The sequence below is a fragment of the Macrobrachium rosenbergii genome, chromosome 12, assembly GCF_040412425.1.
Source record: "Macrobrachium rosenbergii isolate ZJJX-2024 chromosome 12, ASM4041242v1, whole genome shotgun sequence".
In the NCBI taxonomy this organism is placed as follows: Eukaryota; Metazoa; Arthropoda; class Malacostraca; order Decapoda; family Palaemonidae; genus Macrobrachium; species Macrobrachium rosenbergii.
This window is the reverse complement of record NC_089752.1, coordinates 57,509,536-57,532,077: the sequence shown is the minus strand read 5'-3', so window position 1 is coordinate 57,532,077 and position 22,542 is coordinate 57,509,536. Positions and strand designations below refer to the sequence as shown.

General features: G+C 40.9%; 1 protein-coding gene across 1 annotated transcript in view; it reads right to left on the bottom strand.

The window, feature by feature from the left end:
- The window catches only part of LOC136843678 (bleomycin hydrolase), a 162,040-nt gene that overhangs the window by 42,301 nt on the left and 97,197 nt on the right, over positions 1-22,542 (bottom strand). Inside the window, exon 7 of the mRNA XM_067112240.1 lies at positions 10,236-10,484. Coding sequence (XP_066968341.1) covers positions 10,236-10,484 — 249 coding nt within the window. The remainder of the gene's footprint in view (positions 1-10,235; positions 10,485-22,542) is intronic.

Below are 22,542 nucleotides of genomic sequence, written 5' to 3'. Positions count from 1 at the left end.
ATCCTCACACACCTGCAGATAAAGAGTCCACTTTGTGGGGAGCACCTGACCGCGACAGCTCAACCCGTCTGCAAGGACGTTGAGCTTGCCCTGGATGAACAGTGTCACCAACTTAGTCCGATTGTGGTCTGCCCATACAGGGGAGTTCTCACTGCTTTGCAAAGGTAGAATGAATGCGTCCATCCCTGCCTCTTTATACAGGCAGTCCCCGGTTATCGGCAGGGTTCCGTTCCCGACAGAGTGGCAATAACCGAAAATCGCCGACAACCAAAAATCGGCGATAATAGCGCCAATCCTCAATTATCAGCGCAGGTATCAGGTTATTGGTGCTGATAGCCGGGGATCAGTGCCGCCAATAACCGACGATCAGCACTGATAACCAGGAATTGGTGTCGAAAATCCGGTTATCATTGTCGCTAGACAAGCCCCATAAAACCGGATCGCCGATAACCGAGGCCAACGATAACTGGGGACTGCCTGTATACGTCAGGGCTATGTTGCCTGAGTGTACGGTCACAACTTGATTGTGGAATACCGAAGCAAAATGCTGAAGGCCTAGCTGAATTGCTGTCAGCTCCTTGAGGTTGATGTGCCAGTGAATCTGCTCCCGGGACCAAGTTCCTGACACTTCTTGGGTGCCTAGAAGCACCCCACAACCCAGATCCAATACGTCTGCATAGAAGTCTAGGTGGGGTTCAATAGAAGAAGGGACTTCCCTTCTGACAGCCTGCCTTCTGACTTCCACCACAGGAGATCGATCTTCCCTTATTTCTTGTGATATTGGAAAGACAAATGTGTCCAGATGAACTTTCCTGTCCTAGCTGGCCTGCAGATAAAACTGAAGAGTTCTCATATGGAGCCTTCCTAGGGAAACAAATTGCTCCATGGAGGATAAGGTACTGAGAAGGCTCATCCATTGATTTGCTGAGCAGGTTTGATGGGCGAGGAGGAATTCATTGAATTTCTTCAGGCATGACTGAATTCTTTTGGGTGACGGAAAAACCTGAAAACTCTGAGAGTTTATCGTCATTCCCAAACAGAGAATCGTCTGTGATGGAACCAGCTGGGTCTTCTGGAGGTTGATTAGGAGACCTAACTCTTGAGCTAAATGAAGGGTCTTCAGAAGGCCCTCCATGCACCTCTCCTTCGACGGCAATTGAAGGGGCCAATCGTCTAGAAAGTGGGAGATGTTTACCCCCATTAGATGAGGCCACTTGGAGAGCGAAGCAACGACTCGAGTGAAAACTTGCAGAGCAGTCAAAAGGCTGAAGCATAAGGCTCGAAACTGGTACACTCGCGAAATATGAATCTTAGATATTTCATGGACTCTGGATATACAGGAATGAGGAAATAGGCATCCTGCATGTCTATAGTTGTCATCCAGTCGCCCTGGTGAATGGATGACATGACAGAGTGACTTGTTTCTATCTTGAATTTTGTCTTTTTGACAAAGAAATTAAAGGCACTGATGTCCAGTACCAGCCTCCATCCCCCTGATGCCTTGGGGACTACAAAGAGGCAGTTGTAAAAACCATCCAACCTGACCTCTTCGACTTCTTTGATAGCTCTCTTCTAGAGGATGGCTGAAACTTTGTTGCAAACAGCCGAAAACCTCTTAGATCCTACCAAGTAGGCAGTCAACTTGATGGGCATGTTGACTAATGGGGGCTTCTCCCTGAATGGAATACAGTAGCCCTGTTTCAGCACTGACACAATCCACTCCTCTGCTCCCTTTGCACCCCACCTCTCCCAGTAATGGAGGAGCCTGGCTCCTACTGGTGCATGGAGGAAAGGATCCTCACTTCCAAGCAGCAGGCTTGGAGGACTTCTTGAAAGGGCGAGACAAGAAACGCAGGTTCGTCCTGGGCCTTGACTGAGTTCTGATCCTCCTACCCCGAAAGGGCAGTGCTGAAGTGGAGAAACAGTCCTGGTACTCATAGATGAAGAATCCCTGGGGCGTCTAGAAGAACAAGCTAAAAGGTCTTGTGTGCTTTTCTTCTGAAGCTCTGAAGCAATATCGCTGACTGTAGCTTGAGGGATCAAGAGGAGAGTATAAAAGGGCAGACTTCTGAGAAAGGCCATGATGCTCTTCGTGGTGAACGAGCACCAGAGCTCTCTCTTCTTCAGCACTCCCATTGCGTAGAGAGAGGCTAACTCTTGGGAGCCATCCCTATGTCCCTATCCGTGCATGACAGGACATTCAGCCAATCTGCCGTGATATCCTCAGGAAGCAAAGAGCAATTCTTAATCTTAAGGGCTAATTCACCCACCAACCAATCTAAGAAGTATCACTTCAAAAATTCTAAAAAGGTTCTTCAGAAGCTGGTCGACTTCTGTAGGGGAAAACATCACCTTAGCGAAGGCTGATCTCCGAGACAAATCTATAAGTCCTGAGAAGTCCCCCTGGGAGGAGGCAGCCACTCCCAGTGAGGGAGCTTCTCCAATGTCATACAAAGAATACCTCCAATGCACAAGATGAGAGGGAGGATAATTGAACGAAGACTTCCCCTACTCTCTCTTCTCCGAGAGCCAACTGTCTAGCTCATTGAGCCTGCCTAGCAGAAGATGAAAGCATCATCTTCGGCAGCCTGGAGGAGTCGGCAGGCTTATCACTGATGAAAAAAGTCGAAGCCAGGGAGGCAGGGGCCGCAGGCGAGAAGAATCCCGGAAAGTTCTGCAGCAAGTATGACAATAAAGCTGCATAGGGTGTTGAAGGAAGCCATGATCCATATCACCTTCTTCACCTTCTTCTTCCAACGAAAAAAGGGACAGATACAATTCCTGAGGGGCCTGGGCTGAAGAAGAGGGCTCTCTCTTAAGCAAACTTAAGATGTCAGCCAGTTGACGCTGAATCAGAGCTAGCAATGGATCTGTCAAATCAGCAGCAGGCATCGAAGGGTTAGCTGTCGTCATGGGTTTGGCATCTAGTGCCAGACGCGTCAGAGAATGTGCAGATTGTTCCATGGAAGGCAGAGTCTGTCTGTGTACTGAAGTCTCGGGTGCTGTAGGGCGCTCGGATACTGAAGGAAGCTGGTGTGATGATGGGCACTCGGGCGTAACTAGAGGATCGGGCGCTAATGGGTGCTACCGAGCGTCTGAGCATAACTGGGAGGTTGGCTGCTCTTAGGCACTCAGGCGTTACTGGGTGCTCACAAGAAGACGAGGAGTGTCTTGGCGCAGACGAACGCCTGGGTTCCTGCACAGGGAGTTCTGGAGAAAAGTGGTCTGGGGAATCCCAGAAACTACACAAAGGCTGCTGCAGGGGCTCACTAAATCTCTTGTAAGACACTGGAGGGAAGCAGACCGTATCTGCCGTGGGCCTTTTCAGTGGCCGCGATTCATCACTAAAGCGCTACTGGCGCCTTTTCTCAGGGCTTGAGGCCTCAGAACTCGAGAACAGCCTACTCACTTACAACAGTGATCCTTTGTCATGACCTGGGAAGCTGCAACAGGTCCGGCTGAGGAGACAACTGCCCGTGGGCAGATCCCACCAACCTCACTTCAGCATTTGGTATGACTGCTTCCATGTGTAGGGGAGTATGCCAGTGAACTTTGCCTAGGAGCGTCAGCGGGACGAGCAGCTGCCTCCTCCACTGACACTTCACATACACTAACACTTTTTCCACTTTGTCCATAAGGACATGCACTGAAGTGCCCAACTGGGTCACTGTATCCACTATTAACCCCATTTTGATATTGAAATTATGCACAAGTTTCGACTCGAGGCTGGCAAGAGGTCAGGATCGGAAGTGAGGGAGCTGGGTAAAGGAGCAGGTTGAATAGTCGAAGGACTGGGAACAGGTGACACAGTGGGAGCAAGCATGGATAAAGCAGGAATATTATCATCAGTAGCACTATCTACAGTCTCACTGTCTACCGTCTCGTTCTCGACTCTAGCGGCCGCCTTAAGTTTTCTAACTCTGTCTAGTTTGCTAAATGAGACCCCAAAACCTTCAATTTTTTTAGCATCCCACTCAAAACATTGGTCACAGGTTCGATCAATTGAACACTCTTGTCCCCTACATCCTGTACACATATTTCTCTTTTGTAAGTCTTGTATTGCAGCCTTTACTGCAATAGTGTAGGCTAGTAGCACTTTAGTCAGACATACTAACTAACAAGTCTAATAGTCATAATTACAATCAAAGTCAAGTTGAGGAAAGTCTTAAATTAAGAAATAATGGTCTCGCTAAGAGAACCTAATGTAAAAACACAGCCGTAGGCTTCCAGTACTTCACCAAAAGAAGAATCTCAATGGAAAAGCAACAAAAGCCAAGATTTAAGCTGACTGCTCACAACTGAACTTCAGTCGGGAACCGGTAGAAAACAATTGAGCTCTCCGCTGAAATCGTTCCTCGCTTACCCTGAAAATGGGCAGGGTCTAGTTGCCTACACCGACACTAGCACTACCGTGAATTTTAAAATTTTTAAGCTGCCGGTGAGTGAAACTATAAGCAATGTAATTACGTGGTAAGTCACATCTATAAAAATGTACCTTCATGCTCCCCAAAATATTAAAACCTGGGATTTAAAACAAAGAGCCTAAAGGATTGCTCTTTCTTCAGTTCAGTAAAAGATTATCTGCTACTGGCAGAGGGCTAAGGGCTTTACTGTTTTCAAACATGGTTCTGAACACTTACGGTAGTTAGCGGGCAAAAGCAAATTGCACTTCTACTACGCTGCATTAATCCCATCCTTAAGCGACAAATTGTCATAACACTAAATGAAGTTGCAACTACTCTCACATTGAATGTTTATTACCTTCAATAAAGGTAAAAGCTATGGAGCTAGTTCTCATGCACTAGCCTAATCAAATACATCACAGAGAGCCTCATGTTCTTTGACAAAAACATTCTAGGTTTCTAAAAACACAAAACAAAAGGTTAACTTTGCCTCTTCCAGGGTTAACAGTTGACAAAAACATTCTAGGTTTTTAAAACCACAAAACAAAAAGTTAACTTTGCCTCCTCCAAGCTTAATTTTTGACAAAGACATCTAGGCTTTCTAAAACCACAAAACAAAAGGTTAACTTCGCCTCCTCCAGGTTTAACCTTAGACAAAGATGTTCTAGGTTTCTAAAATCACAAAACAAAAGTGAGTTTAAATTGCCCCAAAAGGACAAAGAAGAGTTTTGTTTTTTTCCCCACTAGAGGTTAAATTGGAATTCTTACAGTTTTCTGAAAAACTTAGCCTGAACATCATTCTCAGCTCTAAGGCAAAAAGATAAAATAGCATTCCCTATACAACAGCTTGCAATAAATTTACTCTTTTAACTGCTGATAGTGCTACATAAAAGAAGGTTTCATAGTATAGTAAATAATTCAATGGAACTCATTCCAGAGGCTCAAAAGAATCTGTACATAAAATTTAGACCTGCATCTACGTTCCAGAGAGATTGATACTGAGATGAAGGGACCCCAATCTCAACACCTTAAGGTGCTGATCATCAGCCAGATCCACCTTAGGGTGCTGATTGTCAGCCAGATCTAATAGCACATGACGCAATACCGAGGAAAGAATGGCACAAAAACCTTGAAAGTAGACAGCGAAAAAGTCTTACTATAACCAAGAAAGTAGTGAAACCTTGATGTCTACAAGGTTCCAGATGCTGAAAATTCCTCTAGAACGGCACCCTGAGCAACACACAAACTGCTGCTTCTGACACACGGCCACAGATGTTTTCCACTTGATTAAGGATAGATCCCATGATAACTTTGACAATCCCCTTATTGGGAGAGACAGTCGAGCATCTCTAGGCGGTTAAGTGTGAGATGCAGAAGTTAGTGGAAGTGCATGGAATTCTGTAGTTTGAGCCAATTTCTCCGTAACAGAAGAATAAGAGAGACATCTACCGAGAGAGCTAGAAAGTTCGAAAATCATTTGCTTTGAGGCTACTAGGGCTCTACAGGAGTCACTCAGCAATTTTTTAAGTTTCCTCAATACTTCCTTAGAGTGATAGAGGGGGGAAGGTCTATGAGTGAATCATGCCAAACTTAAGGAAACATCCACTGCTCAAGCCTGAGGGCCCTCAAAGGAGTAGTAACTGACTGGTTGTTCCTGTTCCTCTCATGCTAATAAGTCTACATTTGAGCACTCATCTAATCCCACAGCAACTGTCGAACTTGCAAATGTAATGGCCACTCTGTAGGTAGTTTTGTTCTTTCTGAATCTCCAATCGCCAAAAACACTGTCCTTCCACAGAATGAATGATCAAACCAGCATCATGTTGTTCACTTCACTGAAAGAAGCAAACTTTCCACTCTGACTTTGTTTCTGACCAGGGATAAACCTGCTAGGCATCTTTGATGGTCTTTCCACCTCCCTGACATCTAGTAAATTTTACCAGGTGTAGTGTTGACTATTCTATGTTGTATGAAAGTATAACGACACTAGTTAAGATTCTTTGTTTCGTGTTGCACAACAGTGGGAAAAAACAAAACCTGGATATTGGTCTAAGAATAACTTGGTCAACTCTTGGTTACAGAGTACCTCCCTCAGAACCTGGTGACAATGATACACCTGGATTACTTACAAATTTAATGAACATTAGCTGTAACTCCTATTCTCTTATGTTGAGACTACTGTCACTGAACCTGATTATTCTGATAAAATCCCGTGAGGCCGTTTCCTAACAAAGGAAGCCCTTGCCACTTAGGAAGCTTCCTTCAGGGCTAAAATTCTTCAAGTAGCAAGTGCCTATTCGTCTTCTGACAGACAAGCCTGCAAATTTCAAGTATCATCCCCACACCACTAGATAGGAATGAGGAGGACTTAGGGAAGTCAACTGAAAATCATAATGCACACAGACCAAACCAGGTGAAGCAACAGGTCCTTGGCCTTTGGAATACTGTTGACAGAGTTGGCCAACTTGAACCAATGATTCAGTATAAAAGATTTCTTGCTCCTAAAAACTCACACCATCCACCTACGGGGAACAAATTCCCTGCGAATACTTTTAGAGGCGCTGTACACTAACCCAAGCAATACGCCTTGAACAGCAATACCTCCTCTGTAATTACACCTCGAAGAAACTTGCGTGACTGAGGTTGTACTGGTATGAGAAAAATGTCTTCTGCACGTCCACCAAAATATCTGATAGTTCTTTTGGAAAGTCACTAAAACCATGCTGGAAAACCAAAAGGTATGAGGACAGACATTCTAAGTTATTCAGTCTCAATGCGTCCAGCAATGACAACCAATCTCCAGTTGCTTATGGAGCTAGGAAAGTCAGAGGTAAAATGTCAGTGATTTACTGCCTGGTCCATTTCATTATCTCTATTTTACAACCCTCTACTAAAGAATGAGACTTCTGCTGGAGAAGACAAAGGAACAGCAATAGGAGATAAAACCAGTGGAGGGTAACCAAAAAGGAATCATAACTCTCCTTCACTCCCTCCACCAACTAAGATTCTGTTCCCAAGTCTCTCCAAGCATGCAAGGAGGCTTGCAATTGGCCATCTACCAGAGCCTGAGGGCTGAACTAATCCCCGAAAGGTAAAGAATAAGACTTGCACAAATATATCCTGCCTTATCACCTTAACCTGTGCAGCATAAGCATATAGAAGCACAAGTGTTCTCACTTCTGCAAAACCGAGTTAGTATCAACATGAGAACATTAGCCTGCAGCATCAGAAACGAGCTAAAACTAACAATCTTCCTCACTGAACTCCTTTTGACGCCAAAAACCCTTAAGCTGGCTTCACAAACTCCCTAGGCTGGCACCAAAAACACACTAAGCTGGCGCCTCAACAACTCTCAGCTGAGAGGCAATATACTGAGCAATAGTTCAATAGAAGATAAAAACTTCAACAATCTAAACTGATACTCCGTTTCAGCATGTCCACAGCACTTGTCAGTCTCAAGCTCATCTCTTCACAGGAAAGAGAAAAGAAACCAAACCTTATACTGAAGATGGTTTAAGCACCGATTAAGCGGCTGTATCCCAAGAGGCGACTCAGCGACTTCATAAAAAACCAGAAGACAAGCCCTAATTGAAGGGAAAAGCTTGGGTTTTCTTCTCCGAATACTTAAAGGGTGCCGAAAACTTGAAGATAGGCGAGACTTATTCTCTATGTGGTCTCCTTCCCCAACTAAATGAGGATAGAGTGACACGCAACACTCCAGCAAACACCGATCAAACCAAAGGAGATCCTCCAATTCAAACTCTTCTTCCGCCAGAGGGTGACAGGAGGAGACAGCTGGCAACAGGAAGCAACATCTGGCGACAAGAGGCGACAGCAGCCAAGTACTGCAACACATCCATGACTCGATGAAAGGGAGACAGTCTGAAGCAACTCAGCCGAGCCCACACGAGTCAGCTAAATGAAAGAAAACAACGCGCCAAAAGAAAATGGTAAATGTTGGGAGGCGGAGGGAAGAGGAGTTACAACGACCCTCCCGCCTCGTTTGAAAGCAAGTCAACATACAGTACTTGAGAGCATTCCCATCGGGCACACCCTTTGAAAGCTATGTAGCTAGAATAATGTCTAGCTTGGAAACAACGGAAGATATCGTAACCATGGTAGATTTGGAAAGAGAAACATCAATTGAGGCAGAAGTAAGAGATTTGCCAATAGCCAAAGAAAACGCATGCAAAGAAAGAACAAGTGCATTTCAACAGAGAAAGGGGAATAGGCCAGCAGACAAGGATTTAGACTGAGCAAAAGATGAGAGACTGGTTAAACAATTGGCTGAGTCAACATAACATCAGAGTAAGTAAAACTCACTACAGACACATAATTTTTAATAAAACTATCTATACCTATATAATTAGCCCCATAGGTGCTAACAACTTCATACTAGGTGCCGATGATGGCAGAAGTCACATATGTAGCGAAGAACCGACCTGGTTCCCTGGTAGCTGACTCTTTCGCAAAGTCCCACAATCACAGGGCAGTCCAAGGATCGGGCTACGAACAGGGGAACAGGGGAACACGAAAAGAACGCACACTATGGGGGGATTCGAAACGGTTCCCTATCACGAACTTCCTTAAACTTATAACAGAACTTAAAATAAGGTTAACGTCCTGTTCTAACTTCTTGAAAATGCTTTTCCTGAACCAAAAGGGGAGCAGAAGGCGGAGCTACAAAGGAAGTCTCAATACTGGTGCTATCAAAATGCCTAGCCTGAGTAGGGATAGCTACAGATGAAGGGACACTAGGTAGGGAGGAACCGACAGGTTTAAGTCCTGACCTAACTAACTGCATTCGCAATCTATCGGCTTCCCTTCTTTTCCTATATCTGACATATTTAAGCATAAAGTCCTCAGACCAATTTCTACATTCCTCACACCTAGTTAACAGGTCACAATACCCCTGCAGCCAGTACAAACTGAATGTTGATCTACTTCAAATTTCAACATCCTACTTACACAAAAATCATTCCTACATAGCCTGATGTTCGGTGGAACACATCCTAGAAAAATGAAATTACCGTAAACAGGTGCAAAACAGCCAAACTTCACAGAATACCATCAATTGCCTATGTGCAATGGCAGCAAGGAGAATTCTGGCAAAAGCTAAAACATTTGAAACACACCTGGTGGAGAACAGGTGAACTAGGCAGTCATCTGGGCAGCCATTCGATCTTTTGTTTGAATGCTGACTCGCCTGTCGGCACAGAGATATAGACTAACTTTAGCCGTAGGTACGATTCATCCCAAATAATTTTGTTTGGGTAGAGTAGGTGTAAAGACTACTCAAAATCAATACTGTACTGTATTCCTATTACAATTGGAAGTATATAAATCAAGCAGTGATCAGCATCTACGCTACTCTTGGCTAAAGTGCAATACCAACGGATGAAATGAGCACTATGTTGTTCTTGTTTGTGTGCCCAAGTGTCCCATTGCAAAATAGTGCTGTATGGACTATTCATGAAATGATACTCGCCATTTCAAACAATTCCTCTTCCATCTTCCAGCTTCCTATGCCCAAAGTACTTTCTTCTGCCTTAATGATGTGATCCTCAAGCTGAAGCAGATGGCTACAACACAATCAATCTCACTCCTCTACCTTGTGAGTGTTTCAGTTAAAAAGTTAATAATTTCCTATCTTTTCAGTTAATCTATCCTATCTTTCAAGTTATCATCTTGGATATTCCAGTTGTGTCTAAGTACAGTATAACAATCTAAGCAAGAATCCAATGTCAGTATAATGAGGTGAAAAAAAAAATAAAAGTAACACTAATTTTTAAAACACATGCAATATAAACATTAAGTTAACTGCGAACTTACCTTATCTTCAACGTTGTAAACACTCTTGACATGTTCATTATAAAATTCTAATGGAGTTAGTGGACCAACTTTGTGGTAAGCCTTTGACTTGTCATAGTACTCCCACATAAAGTTTGTCGGGGGAATGCCTAAGCAAATAGCTACAACACGATAAATCTCACTCATCTGCCTCGTGAGTGTTTCAGTTATAGCAGACTCATCGCCACCTTTGTTAATAATAGTCCGAAGTTCGCGTGTGTACTCTCGAAGCTGAAAAGAAAAACAGTTAAAGTCTATTAATCACCTTATCTGTTTGGTGTGAGAAATCTAAGAAAACTTACATAAATAAAGTGTTGGCATTGTACATGGAACAACTATATTTGAAAAGCTAAACTAAAAACTCTACTTTTTAAGTATGGTTTTCTCAAGTGTATGGCCCCAACACTTCAATAATATAAGTTTTTCATACAATTTCTACAAATTAATGTGCTTTTCATAATACATCACAACCCTTTAACGTCAAGCTCCTATTTTAAAACGCTCACATGCCAGCGCTCTCGAGAGGTAGCGTCAAGGAAAAAACGTTTTTTCAAAAAAATCACAGCGCACTTAGTTTTCAAGATTAAGAGTTCATTTTTGCCTTTTTTCTCGTTGCCCGAAGTTTAGGTATGCAATCATCAGAAATGAAAAAAATAATGTCATATATAAATATTGAACATATGACAGAGAAAAAAAACTCGTATATAATTGTATACAAATCACGTGCTGGGAAAACGTTAAAGCTAATGAGTTAAATTTTTAGTTTTATTGCACACTAAATGCGATGATTTTGGTATATAGTTGAATGTAAACGATTAGAAGCAACACAGAGAAAATATTATCACAAAATGATGCATGAATTAACGCATGACGTAAAAAAAGTTTTTTCAAAAATTCACCAAAAATCAAAAATATTGTGCTAGAGACTTTCCAATTGTTCCAAAACGAAGGGAAATTGATTGAATATTACTAGACTGTAAGTTTTTTTAGCTTACAATTGCATTTTTTTGAACCATTTGATCGAGTTGGAAGTTGACTGAAGGATGATTTTTCTATTTATCGTTATTTATATGTAAAATTTAAAAACCTGTGAAGAGTTAAATGATTTATTTTTGTTGTATTCTTTACATGAAATTGGTGCACATTTTGATGTATGTCACTTTATGTAACGAATAATATGAAATGGAGAAAATTACGGCAAACTGACGCAAGAAATGATATGATTTTCAGCGGATTCCGCGCGCGGCCGGAGCGGAAAGGGAAATTATTTTTTCTGCAAATTCACCAAAAATCGAAATATTGTGCTAGACTTTCCGCTTGTTGTAAATTAAGGTAAGTGATGATTGTTACCGAACGTAAGAATTAATTTTACGAATGCGTTTTTCGATAATTTCGGTCGAGCCAAAGACCGAACATTAAAATTTTATCAGTTATCGTGATTTCAAAAAATATTAAAAACTGTGAAGAGCTAAAGGAATGATTTATTTGTTGTATTCCATATGAAATTGCGCACATTTTGATGTATAACACTTTATGTAACGAATAATATGAAACGGCGAAAAATTACGGCAAGCTGACGTAAGAAATGCACGGATTTTTCAGTGGATTTCGCATGAGCGGAGGAAATGATTTTTTCAAAATCTACCAAAATTCTAAGATATTGTGCTAGACTTTCCAATTGTTGCAAATGAAGGTAAAATGATTGATTGTTACTTAGAATGTAATAATTATGATTACGGATGGTTGTTTTTCATTTCGGTCGAGTCACACCGAATGTTAAAATTTTGTCATTATCGTGATTTCAATGAAAACATTAAAAATCTGTGAAGAGCTAAAGGAATGATTTATTTTTTGCTGTATTTTCCAATGAAATGGTGCACATTTTGATGTATAACACATTATGTAACGAATAATATGAACGGCGAAAATTACGGCAAGTAAGACGCAAGAAATGCCAATGATTTTCTTTAGCGAATCACAAGGCTGAGCTAAGGAAAAGTTTTTTCAAAAAATTCACCAAAAATGCTAAATATTGTGCTAGACTTTCTGTTTGCTGCAGAATGAAGGTAAATGGAATTGATTGTTACTGAATGTAATAATTATCCCACGGATGCTTTTTTCGATCATTTCCCCGTCGAGTCAAAGCGACTCGAACGTTAAAATTTTGTCAATATCGTGATTTCAGGAAATATTAAAAACTGTGAAGAGCTAAAGAATGATTTATTTTTGTTGTATTCTACATGAAATTGCAGACATCTTGATGTATAACACTTTATGTAATGAATAATATGAAACGCGAAAAATTATGTGTTGACGTAAGAAAATGCCATGGATTTTCAGCGGATCTGGCGCGCGCGACCGGAAGGAAATTTTTTTTCAAAATTCACCAAAATCTTATTGTGCTAGAGACTTTCCGTTTGTTGCAAAACAAGGTAAATGATTGATTGTTACCGAATGTAATAATTTTGGCCTTACGGTAAAGCGTTTTTTGATCATTTCGGTCGAAATAAAGTTGACCTAACGTTAAAATTTTGTCAGTTATCGTGATTTCCAATGAAATATTAAAACTGTGAAGAGCTAAAGGAATGATTTATTTTTGTTGTATTCTAAATGAAATTGGCACATTTTGATGTATAGCACTTTATGTAACGAATAATATGAAACGGCGAAAATTACGGCAGCTGACGTAAGAAATGACAGATTTTCAAGGAGTTTACACGCGGAGCGAAGGAAAAGTTTTCAAAAATTCACCAAAATTCTAAATATTGTGCTAGAGACTTTCTGTTTGTTGCAAAATGAAGGTAAAGGATTGAATATCACCAGAATATAAGATTTTTTGCTTACCCAAAGAGACCCATAGAAAATTATATATATATATATACTATATATATATATATATATGACCGAATGTATATAATATATATATATATTATCGTTATTTCGATGTAAATATTTAAAACCTGTGAAGAGCTAAAGGAATGATTTATTTTGAGGAAGGTAGTTGTATTCCATACAGAAATTTCTAGGTATACATTTTGATGTATCAGAGAAAAAGACTTTATGTAACGAATAATATTTCTAGGAAACGGCGAAAAAAATTACGGCAAAATGACTACCAAGAAACATACTGCCAAGATTTTCCCTGGAGTCGGAACAGTGCGGTGAGCCGAAGCCCCTAAAAGTTTTTTCAAAATCACCAAAATCTAAATCATTCCACATGCTAGACTACTCCGTTTGTTGCAAGTATGAAGGTAGTAATGATTGATTGTTACTCAATGTAAATCGGATTTTATACGAATGCGTTTTTCGATCATTTCGGTCGAGTCAAAGTTGACCGAACGTTAAAATTTGATAGAGAATCATGCCATTTCGTTAAATATTAAAAACCTGTAAGAGCTAAAGAAAAAGGCAAATTTTTGTTGTATTCTAATCATGGAATTGCGCACACATTTTGATGTATAACTAAATTATGTAACGAATAATATGATGAACGAAAAAATTACGGCAAGACGGACTCAAGAAAATGCTTAAAATTTTTAAGCTGATTCGGGCATGTGCGGAGATAAGAATTTCTTTTTCATGTAAAATTCACCAAAAATCTAAAATATTGTGCTAGAACTTTCCGTTTGTTGCAGAATGAAGGTAAATGAACCGATTGTTACCCAGATATAAAAACAGTCATATGGCAGATTACGAATTTTTCGATCATTTCGGATCGAGATACATCAATTGACCGAACGTTAAAATTGTCAACCATCGTTATTTGAAGCGACAAATTAAAAACCTGTGAAGAGCTAAAAGGAATTATTTATTTTTTTTTGTATTCTACATGAAATTGCACACATTTTTGATGTATAACACTTTATGTAACGAATAATATGAAATATTATGAAAAATTAATGGCAAGCAGACTGCAAAAGAAATGCACGGATTTTCAGAATGATTCCGCGCACGCGGACCGAATGAAAATACAGAATTTGTTGTCAAGTGCAAAAAGATCTAAATATTGTGATAGAGACTTTCCGTTTTGAGTTCCTGCAGAAGATTTAAGGTAAATGATTGATTGTTACTAAAATGTAAGAATTTGGACCATCGAATGCGTTTTTCGATCATTTCGGTCGAGTCAAAGTTGACCGAACGTTGATTTTTTCAAAATTTATCGTTATTTCGAGAGCCGATATTTAAAAACTGTGAAGCCAGAGCTAAAATGAATGATATATTTTTTTGTTGTATTCTGATAAAAATTGCACACATTTTGATGTATAGACTTTATGTAACCACGATAATAATATGAAAGTGCGAAAAAATTACGGCATGCCTGACGCAAAGAAATGATACGATTTTAAGGTGATTTTGCGCTCATGAGAAGGAAATTATTTTCAAAAATTCACCAAAAATCTAAATATTGTGCTAGAGACTTTTCAAACGTTTGTTGCAAAATGAAGTTAAATGATTGATTGTTACTATAATGTAATAATTATCCCAATTTTTGCGTTTTCGATCATTTCGGTCGAGCCAAAGTTGACCGAACGTTGAAATTTGACAGTTATCGTTATTTCGTGAAAAGACAAAAAACTGTAAAACTAGCTAAAATTTTGGAATGGATTTATTTTTGTTGTATTCTATATGAAATGCTCACATTTTGATGTATGAATCCCTACTTTAAGAAACGAATAATATGAAACGGCGAAAAAATTATGGCAAGCAGACGCAAGAAATGCCACGATTTTCATACTTTCAGCAGTAAATTTATTGAGGGAACAGAAAATATTTCTTTCAAAATTGTTCCAAAAATCTAAATATTGTGCTAACAGGCTTTCTGCTTGTTGCAGAATGAAGGTAAATGATTGATTGTTACTCGGGAATGTAATAATTTTATAGCTACGGATTACGTTTTTCGATCATTTCCGGCCGACAGTCAAATTGACCGAATGTTGATTTTTTTCTGATTTGGAGCCGCCTCGTTATTTCGATGTAAATACTGGCGCTTAAAAACTGTGAAGAGCTGAAGAAAGAATGCTATATTTTATGTTGTATTCTACTGCCTTTACTCTTTTTATGTATAAACAACTTTATGGAGGGGGAAATTGAAGGAATAATAGGCTCTGACTGTGGTCCAAGGCCGAAATCTTGTCTATAAGATTCGGGAGAATAGAGGAGACCTGACACATTGATTTTCAGCTGATTCCACTAAGGTAAATCGCGGAGAAATTTCGAGAATGCCATTCTCTTTCCTCTGGGAGGAAGAAGTTTTCAAAAATTCCACCAAAACTCCGGGAGAAATATTGTTGAAAACCCAGAGACTTTCCGTTTGATGACTTGCGTAGATGAAGGTAAAATGAATGATTGTTAGAATGTAATATTTTATTATACGGCTTACGAATACCCCGCGTTTTTCGATCATTTGACCCTGAAGGTAGGCCAGTCAAAGTTGACCGAACGAATTAAAATTTTGTCAGTTATCGTTATTTCGGCCTGAAAATATTAAAACCTGTGAAGAGCTAAATGAATGATTTATTTTTGTTGTATTTAACATGGAATTGCGCACATTTTGATGTATAACACTTTATGTAACGAATAATATGAACCCGCCTTGGAAACTTGGGGCAATCTGACGCAAGAAATGCCACGATTTTCAGCGGATTCCGGACATAATCCTGGAGGAAAGTTTTTTAAAAATTAAAAATCGTAAATATTGTGCTCTCAGTCCTTTCCGTTTGTTGCAGAATGAAGGTAAATGATTGATTGTTACTCGAATGTAAATAATTTTCTCAGTACGGATGCGTTTTTTCGATCATTTCGGTCGAGTCAAAGTTGACCGAATTTGATTTTTCTATTTCTGAGGGACTTATTTCGATGTAAATATTAAAACTGTGAAAGTAGCTAAATGAATGATATAGTTTTACGCTGTATTCTACATGAAATTGCACATTGATTGTATAACACTTTATGTAACGGTAAGCCTTGAAACGGCGAAAAATTACGGCAAGCTGACTCAAGAAATGACACGATTTTTCAGCTGAAACGGGCGCGCGCGGGGCTGGCAGTATTTTCTTGGCGCTTCACCAAAAATCAGAAATATTGCTAAGAGACTTTCTGTTTGTTGCAAAATTAAGCGTAAATGATTGATTGTTACTCAAGAGGTTAATAATTATCCTTACGATCGTTTTCGATCATTTCGGTCGGTCAAGTTGACCAGCGAATGTTGATTTTTCTGTTATCGGAACAGCGAAAATATTTAAAACCTGTGAAGAGGCTAAAAAGAATGATATATTTTTGTTGTATTTCACATGAGGAAATTGCTCACATTTTGATGTATAACACTTTATGTAACGAATAATGAGGAAACGGCGAAAAAATTACGGCAAGAAGACGCAAAGAAATGTACGATTTTCAGCGGATTCCGCGCGCGCTGGGAGCGAAGGAAATATTTCTTTCAAAAATTCACCAAAAATCTAAATATTGTGCTAGAGACTTTCGATTTGTTGTCCAATGAAGGTAAATGATTGATTGTTACTCGAATGTAAAATTGCCCGATGAGTCAACGGATGCGTTTTTCGATCATTTCCACGAGTCAAAGAGTTGACCGAAGGTTAAATTTTTCAGTTATCGTTATTTCGATGTAAATATTAAAAACCTGTGAAGAGCTAAAAGGAATGATTTATTTTGTTGTATTCTAGCCGAAATTGCAGCACACAACTTCATGTATAACACTGTTGGATGCAACGAATAAATGAAACGGTTAAAAATTACGGCAAGGTGACGCAGAAATGCCACGATTTTCATGAAGATTCTGCGCAGCGTTATCATGAAGGAAACTTCTTGTTTTCAAAATTTTACAAAAATCTAAAACATTGTGCTAGAGACTTTCCGTTTGTTGCAAAATTAAGGTAAAATGATTGATTGTTACTCCGAATGCAGCCTTATAACCTGCCGGATGCGTTTTTCGATCATTTCAGGTCGAGACCAAAGCTGACCGAAGGTTGCCATTTTTTAGAGGATTTATCGTTATTTCGATGAAATATTTAAAAATGTGAGCTAAAGGAATGATATATTTTTGTTGTATTCTTACAAACCCATTGCGCACATTTTGATGTATAACAGATGAAACAGAGTAATATGAAACGGCGAAAAAAAATTACACGGCAAGCTTACCACCTGGTCCTGGATTTTCCAGCTGATTCCAGGTTTAGCCAAGGGCTACATCCCGAAATTCAGCAAAAATCCACTTATTGTGCTAGCTGGTCTTTCCGTTTGTTGCAGAATTAAAGGTAAATGATTGATTGCTCGAATGGCCGTGAAGGTCCTCAACTTTAGCAAACACGGATGCGTTTTTCGATCATTTCGGTCAAACCAAGCCACCACCGAAGGTTGATTTTTCTAAGATATCGTTATTTCGAAGAAACCAACAATTAGCTAAGAACGAAAAACAGTAAAGGAACCCCGATATATTTTTGTTGTAGCGTAAAAACGGAAGAAGACTTCCACATTTCATGTCCTGGACGGTTGCACAGAGAGTGAATAACCTCATGAAACGGGTGAAAAAAATTACGGCAAGTCGGACGCACAATCAGCGCAGAAATGACACGATTTTCAGCTGATTCCGCGCGCGCGTTCAGCAAGGGAAACCACCATTTTTCAAATTCACCAAAAATCTAAATAACCGAATACCCGCGGAGTAGAGACTTTCCGTTTGTTGCAAAATTAAGGTAAATGATTGATTGTTACTAGAATGTAATAATTTTATCACGGATGCGTTTTCGATCATTTCGGTAATGAGTCAAAAATAACCGAATGTTGATTTTTTCTATTTATCGTTATTTCGATGTAAATATTAAAAACTGTGAAGAGCTAAAGGAATGATATATTTTTGTTGCAAATAATAAATGAAATTTCAAGTGACATTTTGATGTATAACCTTTTATGTAATGAATAATATGAAATTTCCCGTGAAAAAAGACGGCAAAATGTGACGCAGAAATGCCGACGATTTTATTTTACAGCTGATTCTCGCCTTGAGACGCAAGGGGTGGATAGTATTTTTCAAAAATTCGCAAAAATCTAACACAGCGTGCTTAGACTTTCCAGGGAGCTAATCCTACAAATGAAGGGAGAAAAGGATTGAATTCACGTTTGTTGCAAAAGGGGTAGGGCTGGCAAAAAAATTATAAATGATTACCTCCAAGATTGTTACTCCTGGAAGCCATAGTAATGCCCGAATTATGGCCTTACGGCTAATGAGTTTTTGGGGAAGAAACATTTCGGAACCAACGAGTCAAAAATTGCCTAGAGGAAACACATCCAAAGAAATATAAACTTTGTCGAAGCAGAACTACCTCATCGTTATTTCGGAGGAAGAATACTCGAAAAAACTAAAATCAACCTGATGAAACACCCAGGGCAAGGAGGAACAAAAACTAAAAATAAAATGCAATCACTACCTGAAAATGGAACTTAAATGTAAATAGGTGCGAGCCTTTGTTGTATTCTATCCGAGGCTGTCAGCCACCACATTTTTGAAAAATAAATAAAATAAATAAAATTATAAAAAAAGTAACCAAATAATAAAAAACAGAGAAAAAATTAAGGAACCCAACCTGGGTACCTGGACGAACCCTAACAGCGCCGAAGGCCAGCGAAACGATTTTCAAAAAGGGGGAGCCATCCTTGGGAACCACCAGAAGGGAACCAAGGGGTAAATTTTTTTCAAACAATTCCAACAGAAAAGAACTAAATAGTCGTGCTAGTCGACATGGTTACTTTCCGTTTGATCTCAAAATGAAGGCAAAGGATTGAATAGAACAAACCAGAATAGATGGTAAAGCTGCTTTTGATTATCCAAAAGGAAGACGAAAACAAAAGAAAATGGACCCAGTCGTGTAGAAAAAAATTATATATATAGTGTATATGCAACGGCTCACCGCTCTGTTCCGGTTTTGATATCTTCGGTATAGTGGTGCATACTATATATACGCCTTCCTATACTGGGGGTAGTAACCCCAGTAAAGCTATATCTATATATATATGTGCTGTATATATACCATCACGGGATGATAGAAATATATATATATATATATATATATTATATATCATACATATATACACATATAAATTATATTGTTTTTACTTTTGTTACTTAAAACATAACTAAAAAGGAATGGTTAGAAAACTTTGTTTTTACAAAAATGAAATTATACAAAACAGCAATGAATACAGATATATAAAAACTTGTAATAAATATAAAACTAAAAATAAGTTCAATGCAGAATACTCACTCCTAAATATAAAACTAATAATAAATTCAATGCAGAATACTCACTGTAAATATAAAACTAAAAAAATAAATGCAGAATACTCATTTGTAATCCTGACTCTTCGTGTTGTTTCTTTGCTTTTCCTCCTCCATTGAAGAGTCTTGCATTTTTTCCTCCCGACACGACGAGGCACAAGCGGAGGAGAGAGACGCGCGCTTCACGCTGGTGGGCCGCCTCGCGGCTCGCTGCGCCTCCCGGTGTCGCCGGCAGGCGCGCATCAATAAATAACAGCATTGTGGTACCTGTGTTACACTCTCCAACCGTAAGTGCACTTTGCAGGTGCTTACACACGCATCGCCAGTCTCTCCTCTTGCCATTCATATGGTACACCCGCAATCGCTTGTTCTGCCCTTCGATGAGCTCCAGTGTGTGATCTCTCGGCTGCAGCCGACACACAGGGTCGGCTATCCGACGGGACACTGGAATTGAGGCGGCGTCATCAAGGTCGTCGCAGCAGGGGCGGCGACGGCAGGATGAGGAATTATGATGTCGGGGTATCATGACATCTGACCTTTCCTCTCGCAGAGTTGAGCTCGGGCAGGGGGGGCGCCGCTGGAAGGCTACCTCTGGATCGGTTGATGAGGGCATTCCAGCCACCTCAAGAAACTGGATGGGGTCAACCTCCGAACCGAATTATACCCACAGTAAATGATGTAGGCATTCTGGAGGGCCAACTGAAGGAGGTATTTGAGGAGCTTCTGTGTCCACCTCCTGGTTCTCCTGGCGAAGGGATATTACTGGATGAGTTGATCAAAGAGATCAACCTCCCATGTGCCTGTTGTAGTGTCCAATGACAGCAGGGCGCTGGACATGAAACTCCTCAAACGTAACTCGCCCTGCCGGGCGTGTCTTCTTCCGCTGGGTGATCTCCTCTGATGGGCTCATGACTACCGTGTAATCAAGGGCACGAGTCGACCCCTCTTCCAACAGATGACGCAAGACATCTCCCTCTCCGCCACTCTGTCTCTCCTTCTTGCAAGATGATGCTGTGGTGGCCAGTAAAACCTCTTTGAGATATTCGGGCCCCACGCACCAACCGGCAGGTACCACTGACGTGCACCACCTGCTTCATACAGTTCTGGCCAGGGGATACCGAGTTATACAATTATCCATAAACAGGTGGTATCCCGGTTACGGAAACGACCACAAGACCAAGACAGTGTCACGCAGCTGAGAAGACCCCAGAATACACCAAGAAGTCCACGACGCATCCAGTGTTGGCTTCGTAATAAAAAATAAATTTACACCATACTTTTTTGGCTTCTTCGGTTGTACACTTTTGATACTTAGACGCCTTTGTATGGCATCATACCTCATCCAAAGAAAGGTTCTTCGGAAACCACGAGTCTGGCACCGCTTCACGAATGAACTCCCAACACTGGGCGGACTAAGATGAGGCGGTCAAGTTATTCCGTATAGCCCTTCGGGTTGAAGGCGCTGAAATACCCGTCCAACGCCAGGAAACTATCACGGGACATAATGCCGCCGGCCACATTAGGGCGTACTTAAAAAAATTCCGCTCTCCATTATTGCCTGACGTCAGCAGCAGGCATCATCCCAAAGAACATGTGGAGCCCCAAAAGTGCGCCATGTCCGAGGTTGCAGCTCCGCCAGCGGTGCTAATAACGCCGTCCGCACTTCCTCACGGCAGTAATACCGAGCTGCACCCACTGCTCTCCGCAACCAGGAATTCAAGCACCTCTCACACAGGAAAAGCTGAATGAACCCCCAGTCCTGTGAGAGGCAGGGATTTGGCTGCCCAGGTATATACTGCCGTGAATGGCATGTTAGGCGGGGTGGGGTCCTCCGACCACCCTCACACTTCGATCTAACGGCTCTTCACCGAGCTGTCGACAAGCAGCACTTTCTACGGTTTGCGCCGCAGACAAGACGGCACGTCGACTTCACACTCCCAGCTGGGCCGCTCTTCACTTTCCCCATCACTTTCTTCTTCGTCCCCACCAGCCACAATCGAGTCATCCCCTCCTCCTTCAACTCACTTTCCTCAGGCACTAAACCCACTAAACTCTAATTCACTTTCCTGCTGAGGATCCCGACGGACATTGGGGGCAAATACTCATCATCGCGACGCCAGGCGTGTGGATGTCATCATCGCCAGATGACCAACTACCACCGAAATCAGGACTTTCGACCTGCTCGATCGAGCTCCAACAAGTACTGCCATGTCCTTCTGTTGGAGGCCCCAAATGTTTCTCGATGCCCTCAGGACACCCCCGATGCTTCCAGGGGTCGTAAAGAACGGGATGTGGTCCTGGTCGCCATAGGTCACACGCGGGGTCGAACAACACGCCGCCGAGAAGTTGGGTCACTCTGGTTGCTGGGTACTTCTCCAGCATCCAAGTCCAAAATCGCTCACACGCTCACTCCGACAGGTAATGTGCGCTTTCACGCCTGACGCCTTCGCGACATCTCTGCAAACGCTCTGTTGCAGCACCTAATACGCTAACACTACAAAAGTTCAACCAACACGCCTGGCGTTAAAAATATCGCCCCGCAAGGTGCTGCTCTGATGCTCTCTGAGACAAGAAGGGGGATTACAAGATGCGCTGCCTGTGACGCTCAAAAACAAACAACATCTGATCAGTGAACCCCATATCCGCCGAGAAGCGCCGATTTGAAATCTTTCCGCAACTAGATCTTTATCATTATTTTTCCAATATTTAAAAAGATTTCAGCTTCCACGCTTGCAACGCCCACTGGCATTCGACAGACAATTTTGGACGACGTTTAAAACGTCCAACAGGCGTTTAAGGGTTAATCATGAATAGCCCCGCTTCAGAGCAAATGACAGTTCACTTACACCAAATTATTAGATCCTGGAAGACAAAAAACTCACTGCACATGCTGAGATCATCAGCCAGACATCTCCAATATTTTTCTTTCTTTCAAACTAACCTCAAGGGTCCAGAATGAGATACTGCAGAGGTAAGGGCACCATGAATTATGGTAAATTG